Raw genomic sequence first — 18,740 nt, 5'->3', positions numbered from 1 at the left:
AGCAGTAATACAGAGGGGTGTACAGGTATATTAAGAGTTAAGAGATTTGATAATTGCTGGGTCACTTCTTTCCAGAATATCTTAACTGGTGGGCAGTCCCAGTACATGTGCATAAATGTCCCCTCGTCCCCATTTGTACATAAGGAGTATTTGGAGTCTTGTTTAAGACCCATTCTGTTCAGTCTTATAGGAGTCAAGTATGTCCTGTGAATATAGTTAAGATTGATTTGTTGATGGTCCGGGTTCCTTGATGCAAGTCGAACATTTGCCCAGGCTTCTTGCCAATCAAAATCTTTTTCCAGGTCTGGTATAACCTCCTCCAGACTGAGTCTAGGTGGAGGGTTTCATACGAGGACGTTAGTAATTGATGATAAAAATCTGAAACAAAACCTCTCGATGTCTCTCTTTCATAGAAGAATTTGTGGTATCTGTGGTGTACAATTGGTATCCTTAATGGAACACCGTGAGCCTTCAAACATAACAATAACTGTGCGTAAAAATAATATGTGGAATCGGTGAGATAAAATTTTGTGTGTATTTCATCATAACTACAAAAACCCTGTTTGTTGAAAATATCTCCTAATGTGTGTATGCCTTGCTTTTCCCATCTAGGGAATCTTATAGGTCGTTTTCCAGGAGTGCATTGTTATTGAATAAGGGAGTATGATTATGCCATTTATGTGGGTTAGAAAGAATATTTTTTGTGTTTCACGCCATATCCGGATCGCATGAGTAATTATGGGGCAAAATTTCCGTTCGCATTGCTTAATTGATAATTTGGTGTATACTATGTCCTTCAGTCTATGTGGAGCTACTATATTTTCTTCTAAATTTCTCCAGGATACTGATGCTTGGGGATCAAACCATGTCGTCAGTGGTCTTAAAGTGTACGCCTTAAAATAGTGGAAAAAATCTGGAAATGCCATACCACCATCTGCTTTGTTTCTCTGTGCGGTGGATCTTCTTATACGTGGTGGTTTGTTATTCCAAATAAATTTGTATGCGGAGGAGTGTAATTCTTTCCAGTAACCCTCTGGAGGGGGTAACGGTAGCATTGAGCTGAAGAAGTTGATTCTAGGTAGGACGTCCATCTTGACTATTGATACCCGTGCCTGTACTGAGTTTTTAAGTTTTGACCACCTGTCAAGGTCGTATTTTATTTTATTTTGGATTTTTATGTAATTGTGCTTCACCGTTTGGCTTATGGTAGGGAATACTTCAACTCCCAAACATCTAAAGTGTTTAACCATCGGTATCTCTTCTGGGAGGGTTATATTTTTTTTTGCAGGGGCGTTAAGTGGAAGGAAAGCCGACTTCGGCCAATTTATCTTAAATCCCGATAAATCGCCAAAGTCCTCAATCAACTTGAGAAGATGAGGCAATGCGGTGTTGGGGTTTTGCATGAACAGTATTACGTCGTCCGCATATAAACTAATTTTATGTTGTGTGCCCTTGATTACGATTGGTTCTATGGATTGGGATTGTCTTATATATTGTGCTAAAGGCTCTAATGATAAATCGAATAGTCCGGGACTAAGAGGGCAACCCTGTCTAGAAGAGCGTGATACCGGAAAGATTTCGGAGGTGATTATACCTGTTGTAATCATGGTCTTTGTATAATACTTTAATCATATCAATGAATCCTTTTCCTAACCCCATCCTTTCTAATACTGCCCATAGATACGATCATTCCAACCTGTCAAAAGCTTTCATTGCATCCAGGGTCAGCATCGCCTTAGGTGTGGTGTCGTCCTTGTTAGCATCTAGTACGTGTAGTAATCGTCTTATGTTATCAGTGATCAAGCGGCCTCTTATGAAGCCAGTTTGGTCCGGATGAACTAAAGACGTCATATGCTTTTGAAGTCTGATGGCTAATACCTTAGAGTACAGTTTGATATCGGTTCCGAGGAGGCTTAAGGGTCTATAACTACCGCACTCTGTGGGGTCTTTGTCTTTTTTAAGGAGGACTGTTATGAGTGCAATATTGTCGTTCTTATGGAAGTTCCCCTCCTTGACCGAGTATAAAATCATATTAAGTAATAGGGGTCCAATTATGTCCCAACAAGAGAGGTACATTTCTGGTGGGATACCGTCTCTTCCAGGAGCCTTACCACTTTGCATTTCGGATATGGCCTTCCTGAGTTCCTCTAGTGTGATCGGTGTTTCTAACTGTTTGGCGTCATCCTCTGAAAGTTTAGGGAGGTTAATTTGATTAAGATATGTGTCCATTTTGTTTTGATCGGAGGTCGTTTCTGATTTATACAAGTTGGAGTAGAATTCTTTGAATGTCGCGTTTATTTTTTTAGGGTCTGTAACAAGTCCTTGTTGTGCTTTAATGGTAGTTATATCTGCAAATTTTGCGTTAACTCTTAATCACATAGCTAATAAGTGACTTGGTTTAGAACCTTGAGAGTACTGCTGTTGTCTTGTGCTACGTATTTGTATTTCAGATTGTTGTCTGTATATGGCGTTAATCTCTTTTTTTAATACATTAACTTGAGTTTCCAGTCGAACCGAGTCGTTGTATTGTAAAGAAGTAAATAACGTTGAGTAAAGCGTTTCCAGTTCAGCCAGTTTTGAGCATCGATCCTTGCGTATTTTGGAGGAAAAGCTATCAGTGAAATCCTTGATCATTCCCTTTACCGACATCCATAATATTCTGGGGTCCTGCACCGAATTCGCATTCACCAGTAGGAATACTGAAAGAGCTTCTTTGAATTGTGTAATGAATTCCTTGTTATTAAGCAGCATCGAGTTAAATCGCCATCTTGGGGCTCGGGATGATAGTATACCAAATGTTCCTTTTAGGAGTAAATAACAGTGATCTGATAATGCATTGGGTATCATTTCCACATCATAGTTATCAAATAGTCTCGGGGATGCACCAATTATAAATGAGTATTCGGGATTTTCGCTTAGCAGAGCCACGTCAACCTGTCCGTTTTTCATCAGTGTGAGCACGCTTTTGCGTTTGTGTGGATTATTTATTCCCCCAGTATTCCAAATCATTATATTCAAACTAGCCATAATCTATACATGTTGTTGTGTAGCTGTTGGTAATGCTTCTGAAGTGCGAAGCTACAATAGATATACATCCAACTATTGAGGTCCCGTTGAGAGCCGAGTTTAAAAACATACATACAAATAATAATCCCCTAATTCCCCCTCCCTCCGAGAGTCGTACAGGACTGTGTTCCATAGACACATCCTACGCGTATGACTCCCTCCCTTAAGCCACCGGGTTGCCCAAAATGAGCTTTCTAACCCTAATCTTCCTATGCTAATTGCCATAGGATCTAAAACTTTTATTCTAATTCAATAGAATGTCACTTTTGGTCTTGCGCCTTCCCATTAATGTAATAACAATAGTGTGAAAAATGAAAAATATACCTCCATTGATATATTCATTTGAACCTTCTACTAACTTATGTTGGAACCATCAGAAAAAAGAAAAGAGTGAAGAAAAAAAGAAAAAAAAAGTAAGAATTAAAATAAAACTCAACAGAAAGAGATTTTTAGAGCTTTTTTTTATGTGGTAACAATTTAATTTTTATGTTCCGTTTTATTGTTTTGGTTATTTCCGTTGTCGTTATTGTGGTTGTTGTTACTATGTCCTGCGAAGTCCTGTTTATTGTTATTATTACTGTTTTTGTGTAGTCTTAATTGTTTCATGTAAAACATTTTTTTTTTTTAATAAAGACAATTTTAATCACAAAAAATATTTCTACAAGGAGAAAGATACTGACGGTGGGGAAGTTGATGGTGAGCGGGAGGATGACCAGAGGCATGATTCTGAACACGGTCTTCATGGCTTTCAGGTTGGGGTTGTCCACGCCGGACTCTGCTCCCAACTGAAACAGAGGGAGGGAGAACGAGGTCACTTTTTAAGAAATATAACCTTTATTTAACCAGGCAGGTCAATTAAGAACAAATTCTTATTTTCAGCGACGGCCTGGCGAGAGGACAAAAGGTCCACTCGAAAGGGTAACAGGGAAAGGGAGAAAATAAATGTAATGAAATTAAATAGAAGAGACAGATGGTACAAACATCACAAAGTACTGGAAATAGTTAAAACACACATCAAACAAACAACCAAATTAAATTACATACATGATACATGAAGCAGAACAGTCAAAACACAGTTACGGTAAAAGGCTGGGTGACAGTTGCAGGTGTGTGATATATAGAGAGGGGAAGGGGAATCAACATGTGCAACAGTCAGCTATAGGGACTGTTGCAGTTTCTGCTTAAACACATGAAATGACAGAAGTGATGAAAGTTTAAGGGAGTTTGAGAGCGTTCCAGTCATTTGCTGCAGCAAAATTAAAGGAATTCTGGCCAAAGACAGTGTCACGTTAAGAGTACAATGACATTCTGCAGTTACGGGACACCGGAATCAGGATGGTTTATAGTCACGTCACACAGCACAGCTTTGTAGCATAAGAGAGTGAAATTCTTTTAGTTTCTTTCCTCTCTCTACCTCACAGAAGCGACGATGACAACAGGATAGGATACTGTTCATACTTTTTGCACAATACTGCTCAATTGCACAGCTACATATTATTTCCCACTGTATTTTTATTCTAATTTAGTGTATATACTTATACTCTACTACAGGGCTATTCAACTGGCGGCCCGCGTTCTGACCGGCCCGCCAAAGATTACATGATAATAAAAAAATATATATATATATATTTTTTTTTACTTTTTTCTTTTCATGTCAACGTTAACACGCACAATTGAGCCAAAAGTCACTCAATTAATGACAGATTTCATTGATAAATTGAGGGAAAACTTTGCAAGTCGATTTGATGAATTTGACATGTCCAGAGAATTGATGCATTTTGTGAGCAACCCATTTGCCAATGTAGCTGCTATTTCCACAAAAGGACAAGAGTTCCTTGCATCACTTCACATTGATGAAGGTCTCCTGCAACTTGAAATAATTGACATGCAAGCATCATCTGCTCTGAAGCAGGCACTTGAGAATGAATCCACCACAACATTTTGGATAAAGTGTATTCATGTCAAGACATTCCCCAAAATAAAAACGCTGGCAATATCTGTGCTAACAATGTTTGGCTCAACATACACCTGTGAATCCAGTTTCTCTCACATGAATGCCATTAAAACAAGCAACCGTGCCTCCTTGACAAATGAGCATTTGCATCACTGTTTGCGGGTAGCCCTCACTTCCTATGAACCCTCTTTCTCTGCCATTGCCCAGTCAAAGAAGTGCAATCGCTCTCATTAGATGTGTGTATGTAGGCTAGGCCTGTCTGCCCCCCACCCCCCTGATGTTTGAGAGTTAAGAGTGGACAATAAGTGCTAATAAGATGCTGTGATTTGCTGTTGTTGCACAGACATGAAGCACTTTTTCATAAGCTCAGCTGCACTATAATGTGTTTTTTTGTTCAAGTGTTGATGTTAGAATGTTCAGATGCACATCATGCACTTGTTTCTTTTTTTATTTTATTTTTATATTGAAATGTTGAAGAGGAGATGTTGCAGTTGTTGCACAGTCATAAATGAAGCACTTTTTGAAAACTAGTAAACTTCTGCAATGTAGTTAAATAAAAGTTGTGAAAATGTGGTTGCGTGTTGTGTCAAGTGTACATATATTCATAGCACGGGGAGGCGCCGTGGCAGTCCGGCCCCTGGCCCCTTGGGTTTCTGACAATGTGGCCCCCTGAACAATTTAGTTGAATAGCCCTGCTCTACTACATCCTGCACTATTGTACAGCCCTATCCTATATTCTATTGTACTTTTATTTTGATTTAGTTTATATATTCCATACCTTAATTGTCTGTTAATGTTGCACCAAACGACCAAAACAAATTCCTTGTATGTGCAAACTTACTTGGCAATAAAGACCTTTCTGATTCTGATAAAGTGGATAAAATAGAATAAAGATGAATAAGATAGAATACAAATAGAAAATATAATGGCATGGAATAGCAGCTGGGCACAACGTGTGCATGTAGGCCTAGCCTTGTTGCAGTGTACATGTAGATTGCTTGCATTGTTATGTCAGTGTGGGTGTGTGTGTTTGGGTCACGGCAGACAGGGGACAAGCCGCACATGTTCACGAGTCAGACTGCCTGGTGGAAAACTGTCTGCTGGTCTGGGCCCTGAGGCTACCGTACCGTTTGCCGGACGGCATCAGCTGAAACAGTTTGTGATTGGGATAGATGCATCAAAAGGATCATTCCTGCTATTTCTAAGCTAGACCCTATTTATCATTTATCATCCAAAATCTCATCATATCAGCATTGATATAGTACAGGGGTTCTCAAACTTTTTTATACCACGACCCCACTTTATTTAGGATTTTTTTGGGGACCCCACACTTTTTTTTATCCACTTTTTCTCCCCATTTTCTCCCATCCCAATTTCGTATTTCCAATTCTTCCCTCCCCTGTCTTGAACGTTGCTAGACTGATTGATTGATTGATTGAAAACTTTATTAACAGATTGCAGAATGGGTACAGTACAGTACAGCTCAATACATACAATTGTATGTACAGTTCAATACTCCCACTGGTCGGCTGTAGTAAGGATAGAATCCTTGCATCACGTGTCCCCTCCGGTACACGAGGAGGCAGCCTGTCGCATCTTTTCACCGCAGCAGCTCAAACTCTGTAGCAAGGAGTAACGTGTGGGAGGCTCACGCTGCCCCCGATACTTCCTGTTTCCGCCGCACCGGCGTCACCCAACCGACCTGTAGGAGTCGCTGTCCACAACGTCCAATGCCCACCCACCGGCTTTCCCACCCTCTAACACTGCCAATTGTGTTAGTATGACGGCCGGCCAAGCTGGTAGCAATGCCGAGAGCTGAGCTCGATACCAGCATCTCCTGCATTAGTGGCGAGCGCCTTGCCCACTTGCGCCACTCAGCCGCCTTGGGGATCCCACACTTAACTCATTCTGCACCGGGCCTATATGACCAAATTAGGGCTAGCACGCAGGCGCTTTAATCAATGGGAGGACGGGGAAATTTGCGAGTGCTTAAAATATATCTTAAATTATGGCTATGGGTCTAATACACCCGTCGCTTATCAATGACTTGCTTGCAGTCAACATGTACGAAACGGATTGTTTTCATCGGTACATTTCCGTTTTATACCGTTTTGAATACGAGTATAGTTTGAGATTTCTAGTAATTCTAGAGAAATACGCGATAATAGCCCTTTAGTGGAATACACAAAACACGTTGTCATTTTTCGGCTGATTTATGAATAGTTTTCAAATAAACGCTAGATTATCGATAGTATGTGTCCTTATGCACGATACAAAAGCGGGCTGAAAAACTGCTTATCCGTGCCTTGCTCAGCGCCAACGGCACGCACACACACAGACACGTTGTGATCGCTATGAATAAAACATCTGATTAACCCAAGACTGGTAACATAGAGTCCTTACCTCACATCAGATGTTCTGCAAAAAGATTAATCCAATTCCTGATCGCCATTCCAAATATCGATCGCGTCCATTGATCCAACGTTATAGTCCAAAACACATAATCCACGCTGCTCCCAGTCAACATGGTACAACGATACTGCATGCCCGAGAAGCAAAACCCGGACCGGACTTCTTTTTTTTTTATGCACATCCCCAGCCAATCCAATCCAATGATGTGCAATACCATCCGGGAGACGATAGGCGGCGGTATTTGCCCTTTTGCGAGCTCAGACCCATTCCCAATGATAACATCAGGTTGGATGGATGAAAATTTGTGGATATCGCTAATAAAAGAAATAACGATTAAAACGCGACTATACTCGTGATTGCCGCTCAAGCGATGGCAAGTTAACCCGACTATACTCGTGGTTGGCGTCCAATGAGTTAATGTATCGCGTAATTTCAACGTGGAATTAAGGAATATTAGTAGTAGTAGTTTATTCAGTCATCATCTCACACAATACAATATACACCATCATTTAACAATATTTGATTTTACAGTGACTGAAAAGGTACAGACTGAAGCATAATGCTTATTGTAACGGCAATTTTTCATTTCCAATGTCCTGTTTTCTCTTGCCCGTTACTTCACAGGTATGGTAGGGAGTGATCTTACGCAGTAGACACAGCAATGATGGATGTCCAGTCGTGATTCCAGGTTTAGGGGTGTTTATTGCTGAAGTTGCAGTTGTACATTCAATTTATTGCCAGTGTGGGTTCTGTAGGAATTATATGGTATTCTATATTTATTTGGTATTTCTTTATGCTTCTGGCTGCTGAGCTGCTGAGCTTCTGAGCTTTTGTTACTGAGCTACTGGTAAGAACGGTGTGCTCCTCACTACCTGTGTCCTAGTTGATTACTGCACCTGTGACCCTCTAAATACCTAACCAGTGCTGTCAAACCTAAAACCCGCCACCAGGTGTCCAATAATAATATTACAAATAATATGCCACCATCATAATGGCTCCTACACTTATGCCTGTCCTATCAAAATAAAATCACACGTTGTTGAACTTGATCATGCATATTTATTAGAAAATGTTATTACAGCACTATGTTATCAATACACATTTAAAAACGAGGCACATTTAGCCAAAATATGTTGCCAGAACATAATATATTTCTTTAAATTACTGTCACCTACCCGGCCGTGACCTCACTTTGGGTCGCGACCCGTAGTTTTGAGAACCGCTGATATAGTATAATATACTCATATTATTCAAATTACACTTTAGTTAAGTTGATATAGTATATTCTAATGAAGTTCAATTGATATAGTATATTCTAATGACACTTAAATTAAACTGATAGTATATTCTAATGACACTTAAATTAAACTGATATAGTATATTCTAATGACACTTCAATTCAACTGATTAAATTCAACAAAATTGGGGTGACAGTGGCTCAGGAGGTAGAGCGGTCGTCTGGTAATCAGAAGGTTCCCGGTTGAATTCCGGCTCCTCCCGGGCAGCGGTTGGAAGTGTCTTTGAGCAAGACACTTAACCCCCAACAGCTCCCGTTGTCTGTGTGTGAATGTGTGAGTGAATGGGTGAATGTGAGGCATAAATTGTTAAGCGCTTTGGATAAAAGCGTTATATAAATCAAGCCGATTTACAAAAAAACTGGACTCTTGATCGTCCAGTGTGGTCTGGGCTTTTGACATTCTCTTACCTCCAGGATGAAGAACATGGTGACCGTCACAGCCACCGGAAGTATGTAGTAGGGGTCAGCGGCTGTCAAGTCTAGGAACCAGAGGGCGCCCCCTGTCTGCATACTGGGCACTGGAAGATATGCCATCTTCCTCAGTGCGACGAAGAAGGAGAGGAACACTGGTGCCTGGGGAAAGACGAGAGACTGGTTTTGAAAAACGTCTTTGAGCTGAAAAGAGGGGCGACAGTGGCTCAGGAGGGTAGAGCGGTTGTCTGGTAATCGGAAGGTTCCCGGTTCGATTCCCACTCCTCCCGGGCAGCGTGTCAAAGTGTCCTTGAGCAAGACACTTAACCCCTAATTGCTCCTGTGCATGGTTGCCTCCGACGTCGGTGTGTGAATGTGAGGAACAAAATTGTAAAGCGCTTTGGATAAAGGCTGCTATATAAATGCACCATAGAGAGAATGGCCATAGAGAGAATGGCCTATATGTTAGAGATTTTTACAACAAAAACGTAATGGAACACAGGTCAAGCCTAGGGCTGGATCATGGTAAGGACTGCTCGATTATGGCAAAAATCATGATCACGATTATTTTGATTGATATTGAAATCACGAGTATTAAGCACGATTATTCCTTGATCTGAAAAGATCATATGCATTTATTGAACTTCAACACTGGTGTTTCTTTTTAACGCGGTGACTTTGAACTTTAAATATAATTGAACTAAAAAACAAGAAACGAATAACAAATAAATAAGTGAAAGAAAACAAATAATAATGTATAAAAAAGTATAAATAGAAATAAATATCACCAACTACGCACTCACTGCCACAACCTACTGCAAACCACTAAATAATCATGGGTTTACGGTCCATGATTTTTATAGCCTGTTTGTATATTATAGTTATGGGTTTTAGTATTTAGTCATTATTCCAATTCCCTTCCTGGTCGTTGTGCGCATTGCCCCACTGTCGGCCTGGGGAGGGTGTAGAACTACCACATGCCTCCTCCGATACATGTGGAGTCGCCAGCCGCTTCTTTTCACCTGACAGAGAGGAGTTTCAATGGGGGAATGTAATGCGTGCAGAAGTTCACGCTATTTCCCCCAGATCCCCTCCCTGCTGAACAGGCAGTACGACCAGGATGGGTACCGAATTCGGTACTTTTAAAAGGTACTTACCGAAACACGTCGGTACTACAGAGTATCGATTCACGTGAGATACCGTTTAAAAATATATATATATATATATATTTTTTTTTGTAATTTTATTTTTTCATGTCAACGTTCACACGCACAATATACGCTTACCTAGGATTTGACTTGATTCAACAACAAAGCAGTCGGGGCAATGGCAAGCCGAAAACGGTCGAAAATGTGGTTATTTGAAGTTTGAATTTTTTTCTTTTCACAACTGAGGTAGGTAGATTACATTTTTAGAGACTAAAGTACAGAAAAAAGGTACCGTTGGGTACCGGTATCGATTCACAGGTACCGGTACCGTATCGGTTCAAATGTGAATGGTACCCATCGCGGAGTCACAGTTTACAATGACCAGGACACATACCCCGCCGGCTTCCGCATTTCATTGTATACCTGTATGCCGTGACAATTAAAACTCTTGACTTGACTTGACTTCCCACCCGCTAACACTGCCAATTGTGTTAGTAGGGATGACTGACCAAGCCAGAGGTACAGACCGCCGACAGCTGGATTGGATACCAGAGTCTCTGCGGTGGCACCAGAGGGACCAGGAAGCAGTACTGAGCAGCACCAGAGGGACCAGGAAGCAGTACTACCTGCACCAGAGGGACCAGGAAGCAGTACTGAGCAGCACCAGAGGGACCAGGAAGCAGTACTGAGCAGCACCAGAGGGACCAGGAAGCAGTACTACCTGCACCAGAGGGACCAGGAAGCAGTACTGAGCAGCACCAGAGGGACCAGGAAGCAGTACTGAGCAGCACCAGAGGGACCAGGAAGCAGTACTACCTGCACCAGAGGGACCAGGAAGCAGTACTGAGCAGCACCAGAGGGACCAGGAAGCAGTACTACCTGCACCAGAGGGACCAGGAAGCAGTACTGACCTGCACCAGAGGGACCAGGAAGCCACGCAGAGGGTTCACATCATACTTCTTCTGGAACAGCGACAGGTCGGAGTAGGCCTTGGCAACTAGAGACATAGAAACACCTCATCACAAACCAGTGACAGATCAGAGTAGGCCTTGGTAACTATGAACAATGAAACAACACCTCATCACAAACCAGCAACAGGTCAGAGTAGGCCTTGGCAACTAGAGACATAGAAACACCTCATCACAAACCTACACTGGACACACACCTAGACTGCTTAGGAGACCACTCTAGATTACTGAGATGATCTATCCTCATGGTCCTACAAGGTGGTCCATAGAGGGCGCCGCCCCCCCTGGTGGAGAGAGAAGAAGAAAGAAGAAATAGTGGTTTTGGATTTTAGATTTCGACCCCTAAAAATATAATAAAATGTTTTTAAATAAATAATAATTACTCAGTTTAAGTATGTTTGTGTTTAAAATGCACAATAACGTGTAATATATCAAATATAAATCATTGTTTGTGCGTCCTATTCATCGCCCCTCTCTCTTCTCGGGCACTAGAAATCAGCCAGCGTCAGTGCGCAACTCAGCCAATTGAAACATTCACAGGGCAACATAAATGAACCTAGCAACTAAATTGAATCCAATCAGCGTCTTCAAATATGATGCCTGTGGGCGCTTTTCTCTAGCACCCGAAGTAGAGTCATTATCGAATTGTCTATTCACTATATTGGCTGAGCGTGGCACGTCCACCAGGAAAATCCCATACGCTCCGTTCAGCTACTAGTTGTTGTCATAGATATATGTCTATGGTTGTTGTAACTTGTTGTTGTCGGAAATTGATAATAATCACAAGATACTGTACATTCAGACAGTGTTGGACTTGGATCTAACTAAATGGATTTATATGGACACGTTTATGGAAAGTTCAAGCCGCGACACGGCTTTAAAAAAAAAAAGAAAAGGGGATTAAGGCTTGTGGAAGGCCCCATACACAGCTGAATGTGGACAAGTTGGACAACATCAACAACAAGGCTGTATGCTCGAAGGTAAGCAAGTGATAAATATGCTTCAGTATGCTTCAACATTTGAGTTAAACAGAAGTCATCCCTTGTTATCTTATAGATAGATGGCAACAACTGAGCTAACGTTAGCTAGCTATCTGTTCTGTCCGAAATCCGAATTTCATGGATATATATACATTTACTTTGTAGTGCACTTTACATTTGGAACCAAATCTCAAAGTGCTAAGGTTTGACATCAATACAACGTCAAAACTGTCTGCTTGCTAATGGTAGCTAACTGGAACTGATTTGCAGACAGGAAAACAACCAACAATATTGTCCGTGCGGAAGCCCCATCCCCAACACATAGTTCCGCCCCACCTAGAATCATTTTCACCAGCCGCCAATGGTCTCTCACCGCTAGAACCAAAAGCTGACAGGCGCTGCCCTTAGACTTATTATCTTAGTATCCACCTGACAAGCACTTTGTTACTCACATGTATTGAAAAAAATATTGAAAAGATTCAGTATATTTGTTCATTTCCAATGGATTTTACTACATAAACAAATTGAAAGAGAGAGAGAGAAATGAGAACTTGCAATCGAATTTGTTTCCACTCTGTTTGGCCTCGTTCATCTTGTTGGTGAGTTTTGTCATCTCAGGCATCACGTTGTTCAACTTGGCCGCCTCCCTCTGGCCCTTCACTATTACTGGGAACACCGTCATACGAGCTATTACTGTTCCTGTTGAGGAGAGGGAGGGAGAGGGAGAGAAAGAGAGCATGAGATACAGAGAATAGTGTGTTGCCCTGGTAACTGACCTCTCACCCCAGCCATCCCAACAACAGCTTGTTCTAACTGTTGCCTTTCCGGGAGGCGTTGCCGCAGCCTCAGAGCCAGGTCCAGCAGGCTCAAGGACTCATGCTACCATCAAGCCAACAGATGCATGAACACTATCTAATAATTCCGATTTGATTGTATGTATTTATATTTTAAGTACTTTACGTTGATTTTATTCTACTGTTGCACTTTTTATATTAACCACTCTCAGCACTGTCACTTTTTCATACATCATTATTATGATGTATGAGGTAGTGGAGGAGTTTAATAATTTTTTTGTAAATGTTGGCCCAGATCTTGCCAGGGAGATCAAGCCTCCACAAGGGGGAGCTATTGCAGAACAATACATTGCTAGGCATCCATCCACAATCCTTTTGTATGACGTATCTAGTATGGAAATAATTGATATTGTAAACAATCTCAAGAATAAAACATCTACAGACGTGAATGGGATAGACATGTCTCTTATTAAAAAACGAATCAAAGAAATTGTAGATCCCATTACTTTTATATGTAATCTATCTTTTAAGATGGAGACCTTTCCAACTGAAATGAAAACAGCCAAAGTAATTCCAATACATAAAGCAGGAGAAAGAATTGTATTTACAAATTATAGGCCTGTTTCTTTACTTCCTCAATTTTATAAATTCTGGAAAACTTTTGTTGCACGTCTGGACAGTTTTATTGATAAGAATGAGATATTGATTGATAGCCAGTATGGATTCAGAACTAACAGATCCACATCAATGGCTCTCATGCAGGTAGCAGAAGAGTTAACAAATTCAATCGATAATAAACAGTATGCAGTTGGAGTTTTTATTGATCTGAAAAAAGCTTTCGATACCATTGATCATGACATCTTACTCAGGAAACTTGAAAAGTATGTAATTAGAGGGGTAGGGCTCAGTTGGATAAAAAGTTACAAAATAGGAAACAATGTGTGCAGATGGGGGAGACCAGATCATCATGCAAAGAGATAACATGTGGGGTACCGCAAGGATCCATTTTAGGCCCAAAATTATTCATATTGTATATCAATGATATCAATCAATCAATCAATCAAATTTATTTATATAGCACGTTTAAACATGACGCTAGTCAACCAAAGTGCTTCACATAGCTAAGCTAAGTACAAAGATAAATAAACTGAAAAATAAAATAAAATCAACGGATAGACAAAGGAAAAACAGAACAACACGTCAACAAGTACGGCAAGAGTCAAAGTGAGTCAGGGAAGGCCAGGCGATATAGGTGGGTTTTGAGTTTTGATTTAAAAGACTCAATGGAGGGGGCAGATTTAATGGACATGGGGATGCGGTTCCAGAGGTCAGGGGCTGCGACCGCAAAAGCACGTCCCCCCCTAGACTTGAAGTTAGACCTAGGGGTGGTTAGGAGACCCTTATCAGCCGATCTGAGGGCCCTGGCGTTGGTATAGGGGGCGAGGAGGTCTGCTAGGTAAGCAGGGGCCTTACCATTTAGGGCTTTGTAAACCAATAAAAGGACCTTGAAATCTATTTTAAAGCGCACCGGGAGCCAGTGGAGGGAGGCAAGTACAGGGGTGATGTGAGCTCTCTTCCGGGTACCTGTGAGCAGTCTAGCGGCAGCGTTTTGGGGGAGTTGTAGACGGGCTATGGTGGATTTATTTAGCTCCAGGTACAGGGAGTTACAGTAGTCTAAGCGTGAGGATATGAAGGTGTGAATTACTCTTTCCAGGTCTGAGGGGGAGAGAATGGCCTTGATCTTGGCTATGGACCGGAGCTGGAAAAAGCACCCCTTCACCACAGAGTTTACTGAAGTCTATTGAAGGAAAACTCTGGGTCAAAGAGCACGCCCAGGTTTTTTAACAAAGGGCTTGACTAGGGAAGACAGGTTACCCAGGCTGCTGGCAATGACACTGGTTTGGTTCGGCGGGCCGAAAAGGAGGATTTCACACTTTGACTGATTGAGCTGTAGAAAATTGTGTGCTATCCAGCATTTGATGTCGTCTAGGCAGGAACAAAGACTGTCAAGATTGTTTATATTGTTGGGTTTCATGGGGAGATAGACCCGAGTGTCGTCAGCATAAAAATGGAAAGAGATGTTGTGTTTTTTAATGATCAGACCAAGGGGCAACATGTATAGGGAGAATGGGATAGGGCCATGGATGGAGCCTTGTGGAACCCCGCAAGAGAGAGAGGCAGAGGGGGAGGAGCAGTTTCCGATATTAACGGAGAAGCTTCTATCACTGAGGTAGGAGGTGAACCATGATAGGGCTGTGCCACTGACACCAACTGCCTGGTGAAGACGGTCAATGAGAATAGCATGGTCTATTGCAGTGTTTCTCAATTGGTGGGTTGCAACCCAAAAGTGGGCCGCGGGGCCATTTTGAGTGGGTCGCGGATGTGTGTAAAAAAAATTAAATAAATAAAAATAAGTAAACATTTTATATATATATATATATATATATATATATATATATATATATATATATATATATATATAAACTAAAAGATGAATACCTTCAAGGGAAAGAAGGGACCGCACACTCAACAGTCTATGGATGTATATCTATGCATCAGTCTATGGGTGTATGTCTATGTATCAGTCTATGGAGTTCAATGAATATGAACATCTGATGTCCTCATGGCTCTTCCGCTTCCTGATGAAGTTCAATTTCTGACGTTCTCACGGCTCTCTTTTCTTTTCACCTCTCTTTCCTGTTGAAGGCAAACCTTTTGTCTTTGAGCCGGCACCGCTTCCTCTTCCTTGGACATCTCTTCGTTTTAATTTGGCCCTTATAGCCACGGGGCATTTCAGAAGTAGTGTCATCGTTTGCTTTGTCCCTAGAGTTAGTTGTGTATGAATCTTCAACTGGCCATTTCGATTTTGGACTCGCCAGTGCTTCCTTCTTTGATTCTCTTTTAGCTCTGAATTTCTTTCCTGTATCAATGTTGTCCTTCGATTTTTCCTGGGACACAGGCTTGAAATCCATGTGATGGTCCTCAGAATTGTTGCTTTCAAACTTAATGTTATTGTCTACGTTTCTGTCACGCCGCCTCGCTCTCTTGGAAGCAACAGAATCGTCTGTTCGCTCTTCTTTCTTTTCCAATTTTCGGTTAAAATCCTCTTGTAGCTCTTTCTCTGAAGTGGCAGCTTGTCTGTCCTCTGCTGTGTTTGATTTGTCTCTTGCCAAACTCCCGTTCTTTGGACGATTCTGGTTGTCCAATTTTCTTCCGAGAGGTCCGTTCACAGTCCAACCAAACACAGTTTTGACTCCGTATGGACCCTCGTCCACACTCCGTATAACTCGCCATGGCTCCAATGCCTTGGGAACGTTGGCTCCTATCAACAGGTCAATCCCAGAGTCAATCTCAGAAATGTAAACATGTTCCAAGTGAGGCCATCTTTGAAGGTCTTTCTGTCTCGGAATGTTGCCTCTGTGGACTGGCATGCTTTCCTGTGTGTAAATGTCAGGGAGTTCATAAAACCAGTCACCATCTAACGCAGCCACTTCCAAGTCTGAAATAATGTGGCTTTCAACCACTTTCTCCTGACCCATAGTCCTAAGAAGAATGCTTGTTCTTCTTCCGGTGACGTTCAGCTTGCTCATCAGCCGCTCAGTGCAGAAAGATGCTGAGCTACCGGGATCAAGGAAGACATAGGTAGTCATTGTAACATGTCCTTTTTTAGATTTGACCTGTACTGGTACTATAGAGAGTGTACAGTCCTGCTCACCGGCCCCTGTAAGACCACTGGATTGTACAGAGATCGGAGCACTGCCCACTGCTGTCTCCGATTCTCTTTTGGCTGGCCTTTGATCTGTTCCCTCCTCCTTGTGGTACATGTGAAGTATGCTAGGGTGCCTGAGATTGCATATTTTGCAATAGAGGCGTTGCCTACATTCTTTACTCAAGTGCCCAATGCACAAACAGCCAAAACACTCATTATGATTCTTCAAGAAGCCAATCTTCTCGCTATACACCCTCCTTTCCAATAGAGAGCACGTATCCAATGTGTGTCCACCTCCGCAAAACCAACAAGTCGTTGTACTAGATGAGCTTCTCTCCATCTTTGTTGGTGCTGAATCCGTGGCTGTGCTTGAGTGCACTGTAACGTCCTTTGTCCCTTGACCCCTGTGTGTCTTGACAATTCGGGTTGTGGTTGTAGATTCTGTGGTTGTAGCGGTTTGTGCTTCAGTACTGAGTGTTTGAACATTCCTTTGTCCTCTTCGGAAATAAGAGCTCATGCCATCAGATTCAACAGACATATTAGTTGAAATACGAGATCCTCCAGAGCCTCTTAGCACATTGACTTTAGCTGCTGCTGAAGCTATTTCCATTTCAAGTTCAAGTTGCTCCTTCTTCTTTCTTAGTTCCTCCTTTTTCTTTCTTAGCTGTTCCTCTTGCTCTTCTTCCTTTTTCCTTCTTTGCTCCTTTTGCTTTCTTAGCTGTTCCTAGGACGGTTACGGCGCTGTCCGTGATACGCCTGCTCGGTATGATGGCATCTGCTCATTCCGTGGTCCCTCTTGGCCTCTTCTTCACCCCAGGAGGAGGTTACGGAGGTGGTTTTTTTCCAGTATGGAAATAGACCCGGTGAGAGGGAAGTGGAAGCGGCTAAGGTTCCCGTGTCAGTACTGGGGGACCTCGCCCACTGGGGAGGGCCTGGGGTCCTCACCAGGGGGGTCCCTATGGCTGTCACATGTCATGTTTTTCACCGATGCGGTCCTTTTGGTCCTCAAACGGTGTTTGATCAGGACGGACAATACCGGGCGGCTGACTATGGGCGTTCTCCATCTGCGCAGCCTGAGGGCTCTCCGCATCCCCGGCAGGGTGAATGTGGGTACAGGTGCGATGTCGCGGGGCGGTCCTCACCCTGACGAGTGGGGATTACGTCCGGACATAGTCAGGCAGGTCTGGGACCGATGCTGTGGCCGCCTGGGATTCTTTTCCCCCATACATCTGTTAGGTCAGTTGTTGGGGCGGGTACGTTGAGGAGCGCAGGACCTTGATCCTGATTGCGCCGGACCGGGACGCAGCTGTGTGGTTCCCGGTCCTGATCCAGCTCTTGGTAGCCCATCGTGACCTGTTCCTTGGTCATCGCGGGCCCTCTCTCAAGCGCACGGGTCTCTGTGTTAGTTCCCTGTGCTGGGCCAGCCGCTGATGGTTTGGCTGGTGAGAGGGTGAGTCTGGAGAGGATGGATCCTTCTGTGGTTGACACCATCCGGAACGTGCATGCTCCCTCCACTATCGCGGTTTACGCGGGTAGGTGGCGTATTTTCCAAGAGTGGTGTAAGGTGGGGGGCCGGGACCCGGTGTCCTGCCCTCTGGACGCTGTCCTTTCCTTCCTTCAGTCTATCCTTGATAGACTGTCGGCTTCGACGGTGAGGGTATATGCTGCGGCTATATCCTCTTGTCATGAGGGGTTTGAGGGCGTTGCGTTGTTCAGCCACCCTCTTGTGAAGCGTTTCCTGCTTGGCGCTCGGCGCCTTACCTCATGGACATGACCGGGGGTTCTGTCTCCCAGGCGGTTCTGAGGTCTGGAACCTCTCCTGCTTTCCGCCTTTCGGTGGGGTAGCAGGGGTGTGTGGGTGTGGACCACAAGGTGTTGTGTCACACGTGGTCCCGCCTGTGCTGTGCGTTTGGAGGTTTCTAGTTCCCTCTTTTTCGCACTTGGGTGGAGTTGACTGCCGCCCCCTCTTCACTAGGAAGGAGGGGTGACGGGACTCCCCTC

At 42.9% G+C, this 18,740-nt stretch overlaps 1 protein-coding gene across 1 annotated transcript in view; it reads right to left on the bottom strand.

Moving 5' to 3' along the window:
* The window catches only part of oxa1l (OXA1L mitochondrial inner membrane protein), a 33,802-nt gene that overhangs the window by 5,728 nt on the left and 9,334 nt on the right, over positions 1-18,740 (bottom strand). Inside the window, exons 4-7 of the mRNA XM_084312973.1 lie at positions 12,792-12,935; positions 11,200-11,285; positions 9,138-9,302; positions 3,747-3,851 (exon numbers count right to left, since the gene is read on the bottom strand). Coding sequence (XP_084169099.1) covers positions 3,747-3,851; positions 9,138-9,302; positions 11,200-11,285; positions 12,792-12,935 — 500 coding nt within the window. The remainder of the gene's footprint in view (positions 1-3,746; positions 3,852-9,137; positions 9,303-11,199; positions 11,286-12,791; positions 12,936-18,740) is intronic.

This window comes from Notolepis coatsorum (genome assembly GCF_963971535.1).
Source record: "Notolepis coatsorum genome assembly, chromosome: 4".
In the NCBI taxonomy this organism is placed as follows: domain Eukaryota; kingdom Metazoa; phylum Chordata; class Actinopteri; order Aulopiformes; family Paralepididae; genus Notolepis; species Notolepis coatsorum.
The sequence above is the reverse complement of the archived record's forward strand: the minus strand, read 5'-3'. Positions and strand labels throughout refer to the sequence as shown.